The 3,979-nt window shown below is 39.2% G+C and overlaps 2 protein-coding genes across 2 annotated transcripts in view; one reads left to right on the forward strand and one right to left on the reverse strand.

Annotated features, from left to right (window-relative positions):
* The window catches only part of LOC109960114 (tripartite motif-containing protein 55-like), a 4,901-nt gene extending 3,206 nt beyond the window's left edge, over positions 1-1,695 (forward strand). The window contains 5 exon segments of the mRNA XM_020599986.1: positions 8-241; positions 330-352; positions 1,321-1,445; positions 1,533-1,580; positions 1,583-1,695. Coding sequence (XP_020455642.1) covers positions 8-241; positions 330-352; positions 1,321-1,445; positions 1,533-1,580; positions 1,583-1,695 — 543 coding nt within the window.
* A 1,693-nt stretch (positions 1,696-3,388) lies between these two features.
* The window catches only part of crhb (corticotropin releasing hormone b), a 1,512-nt gene continuing 921 nt past the window's right edge, over positions 3,389-3,979 (reverse strand). Inside the window, 1 exon segment of the mRNA XM_020600029.1 lies at positions 3,389-3,979. This exon segment is cut by the window's right edge and continues 26 nt beyond it. Coding sequence (XP_020455685.1) covers positions 3,720-3,979 — 260 coding nt within the window. The 3' untranslated portion in view covers positions 3,389-3,719.

The following is a 3,979-nucleotide window of genomic DNA, read 5'->3' on the forward strand; positions in this document are numbered from 1 at the left end:
TGTATAGGAGAATGGTCGGAAGCAGAAGACTCTGGTGTGTGAGAAGCTCGACCAGCTGTACTCTATTCTGGAGGAGAAGAAGAGGGTGATGAGTCAGAAGGTGACGGCTGAACAGGAAGAGAAAGTGAACTATATCCGGGGCCTGACCAGAAAATATGGAGACCATCTGGAGGAGAGCTGTAAGATTGTGGAGATGGGGATCCAGACCATGGAGGAGCCAGAGATGGCCCTGTTCCTGCAGGTCTGACTTAATACTAAATGAAATTCAAGAAAAAAATGGTTAATATGTTAAATGGTTGACATTTTCTTTCTTTCTCTGTCTCTCTTAGAACACAAAGCATCTCCTCAAAAAGTGAGTGTGTGTGCCTGTTCCAAACAAATCATCACATATAGTACATTAACAACAGACAATGGGAAATATCTTTTCAGTGGAAAGGGGCAACATTCTGCCATATTCTCTGAAATGAAACAAATCACATCACAAACTGATGATATAAAACGCCCAGGAATGTTTGCCTAGTCTTAAACTGATTCCTGGTCAATCAGAACAAAAGTATTGATAAGCTACTGTGTAGAGCATCTGGTGGTATTGATATTTAGTATTCGAATGTAAGACACTTGTTTGTTAGTTGTTGTTTTTTTAACATTCAGCATGACTGTTGAATTAACTCGTCCCTGTGTCTAAACATCCACTAATCATGATGTGCTCATTATTGTCATGAGACCATGTTATTGCCATATTTGCATACATTTGCACTGGATAGGTGAAAATGCTAAATGGGCTCGATGTAGCACAGTGAAAAGAAACCTTTTTAGTTAATGTTATGGGAACAGTTGCATGCAAATGTGGAAAAGCTGAAAATTTAAAGGGACAATGTCTCACACATATGTTGACTCACCGCTCATCTTAGCAAATGAAAATCAGCCTGGAGGTTGTTTTTCCTGTGCTAACAGCATATAAAATAAGCAGCCACACACACACACACACACACTAAATAAATCAGCAACAACTGTAAGTCAACTTTCTCCCTCCCTCCCAGTGAACAACATGAATGAGGAAGCCATGGTCACGTTTTTATAACATTAACCAGTGGTGCACCTGCAATGAAATGAAGGAAAATTATCAATTAGAATCCAGATGTGTATCAGTAGAGGTGAAGGTGGAGAGTAGTATTGATAAGATTATTGATCTGTATTGACAAGCAGCACTGGCACTGGTATCAACAAAATCCTAACCAAACCCATCTTTACTAAGTGTTACTAATACTACCTAAGATGGGTTTTTCCTATAAATACGCTAATCTCACTTTATGCACTTAGGATTTCAGAAGCATCTAGTACAGCACACTTGGAAAAAGTGGAGCGTGGCTACATGAATATGGATCATTACCAGGTCGACTTCATGAAAGAGAACAAGGCCCTGCGCAGCATTGACTTCATTCAAGGTGAAGGGATAGAGGTGGTAATGGCAGTACTTTGCTGCTAACATTTCAAACTTGACACAGCCAGACTTTTCTTTTTCTTTCCTACAGATGTGGAAGATGAGGATGATGAAGATGAGGATGGAGAAGCGGGTACTGAGCAGCCGTTGCTGTTTCTGGAAGCAGTGCTGTTACAGCCATTTGCGTCCAACCCCCTCCCCCCCAGCAGGTTAACTCCCCCCCTGGTGTAGCCGAGAGTGTTGCCTCGACCTAGCTGTCAACCTCCAACCTGGAGTAAGATACCTGTTCAACCTAGATGAGGCCATTTTGATCCTTTTTTCTCCCAGACTGGGGAATACTCAGACTGATTTAGACCTGTGCCGAAGGGAAACCTTGAGTTGCTGAGGTAGATCTAAAGGAAGAGACAGAAGTGAGTAGAGACGTCTGTCTTACTGACTGTGTTAGCATCTATCATTGCATACTGACTTGTTTCCCTATTAATATGGTATATTTTGGTTTTGACTTTTCATTTTGGTCTGAATGACAAACCGTCTGTTTGTTATTTGCACAATTCAGACACTGTTTTTTTAAGTAGCTGACCTTTTCCAACTTGCTGCTTAACCTGCATATCATGAGTGAGCATGACAATACTACCGCAAACTTTTTAGGACTAATACAACTCCGCCTGTATTATGTGGTGTATTCTTTGTTGTGTAACTTATATTTTATGGATAGAACATTATATTTTGTAATGTTATGGTGTATTATATAATATTTATACTTATTTCTCAAGTATTGATTGTTACTAGATTAATACACAATTACAGTATTTAGTACTATTACCACATGTCACTGTACTTGTACTGATTTGTGTGTGGACTTAATTAACAATGAAATAGATTTTGTGTGTCTCTGTGTGTGCATGTATAAAGGTAAAATTGCATTTTTCTTTCTTCTTCCCGGTATTTATTCTTTACATTCTTTTTAATTTATTTCTTTCAAATGAAATATGGCTATAAAAGACAAAAGTACCCATATTATTATTTAGTATTTTTACCTGTATTACGATCCCTCTCTACTCTACTGTATGGTGGCGGTACCATTCCTGTCTACAACCTACTGTACTGCACATATCAGACTGCAGTGAGGCTCAGGGTGTCCAGTGATGTTCTCACCTTGCTGTGACCCCACTACTGAGGTAGTCCACCACTGAGTCCCATCTAATTATTGTACACCATCTCTCAGAGAGTTGGATCCTTTACAAAAGGGCTCAGTGCAGCACTAAGCCCCAAGTTGCTAAGTGGGCCAAACAGGATAGGATGACTCACACCCACAGCTCTTGTTTAGTTTACCCTCACACTGCCGGTCAAGGATCAGCCCAGCATGCACATAACACACACACATAGTGTCTTTCAGATTCATTAGCAATCAGTGATGCATCTTTGAGCTGTCTGTGGGGGCCTCTTGGTGTTGTAATGAGAATTGAAGGTTTAGGAGAGGATGACTGTTCTTCCCCTGCATGACTGCAGTAAAAATTGTGTTACAGTTTTTTTGTGTGCGCTGGAGAATGCCATAGTTACACAATTTCAGATTTTTGTGTTTAGTTAGAAACACCTTTCTCTATCAAATAATATCTGTGAGCTGAGAGGCGAGACTTCTGTGTAGGCAAGATTCAAGATGCGGTGGCCGTTTGTGCTTTCTCCAGGCAAGTGGGATTTTTTTTTTTTTTACCTTGAACTAGTAAACCTTCAATTTCTTCAATGTCTGATTACAAATATATATGTAAAGAAACTTTAGGAAATTGTATGTTAGTCAATTAGTAATTAAGGTAACTGGGAATAATTCTTTTTATTAACCCTTACGTAAGGATATCCACAGAGAAAATTAAGCATTGCTTTAATTTATTTATTTAAAAATATAAGACATTCTCTTACACAACAGAAAATGACTGGTTGCACATAAGTTTATTAACAAATATATATTTAATAAATACAGTGATCCATAATTTAAAATAAAATGCCTTTTTTCAATGCAGTATTTTATGGCCTAAAAGTATTTTTATCTCAGATGTGAAGAAGTGTGTAATTCTACACATTTTACACCAACATCAAAATGTATTTTTATTTGTCAAGCCCCTTTATGCTCCATACAGTAGTTTGAGGTTAAAGCTATAAATAATAAATGAAGCAGCACTATATTGTACATAGCATGTTTTGTGCTGATGGGAAAAATGCAAACAAATAAAAAAATAAAAGGAAAGGAAAGGAGATCTTTGGAAAGAGGACTGAAAGGAGGTCTTCATTTCCCAAAGAGCTCCATCATTCTTCTGTTATTTTGCGCTTGCTGAGCCATCTGTTCCGCTCTGGACATCTCCATCATCTCCCGGAGTAGGTGGAAGGTGAGATCCAGGGATATCGGCGGTTCTTCGGACCTTCTTCCCCTCTCCATCGACTCGTACCCGCGGTCTCTCAGACCGCTTATGAGCGCACTGATGTCCCCGACTTTACCTTGTAAAAGACGTCGCGTCAGCTGGAGTTGAAGTGCTCTGTTGTAAATGA

The sequence above is a fragment of the Monopterus albus genome, unplaced genomic scaffold (assembly GCF_001952655.1).
Source record: "Monopterus albus unplaced genomic scaffold, M_albus_1.0 scaffold44.1, whole genome shotgun sequence".
Lineage (NCBI taxonomy): Eukaryota > Metazoa > Chordata > Actinopteri > Synbranchiformes > Synbranchidae > Monopterus > Monopterus albus.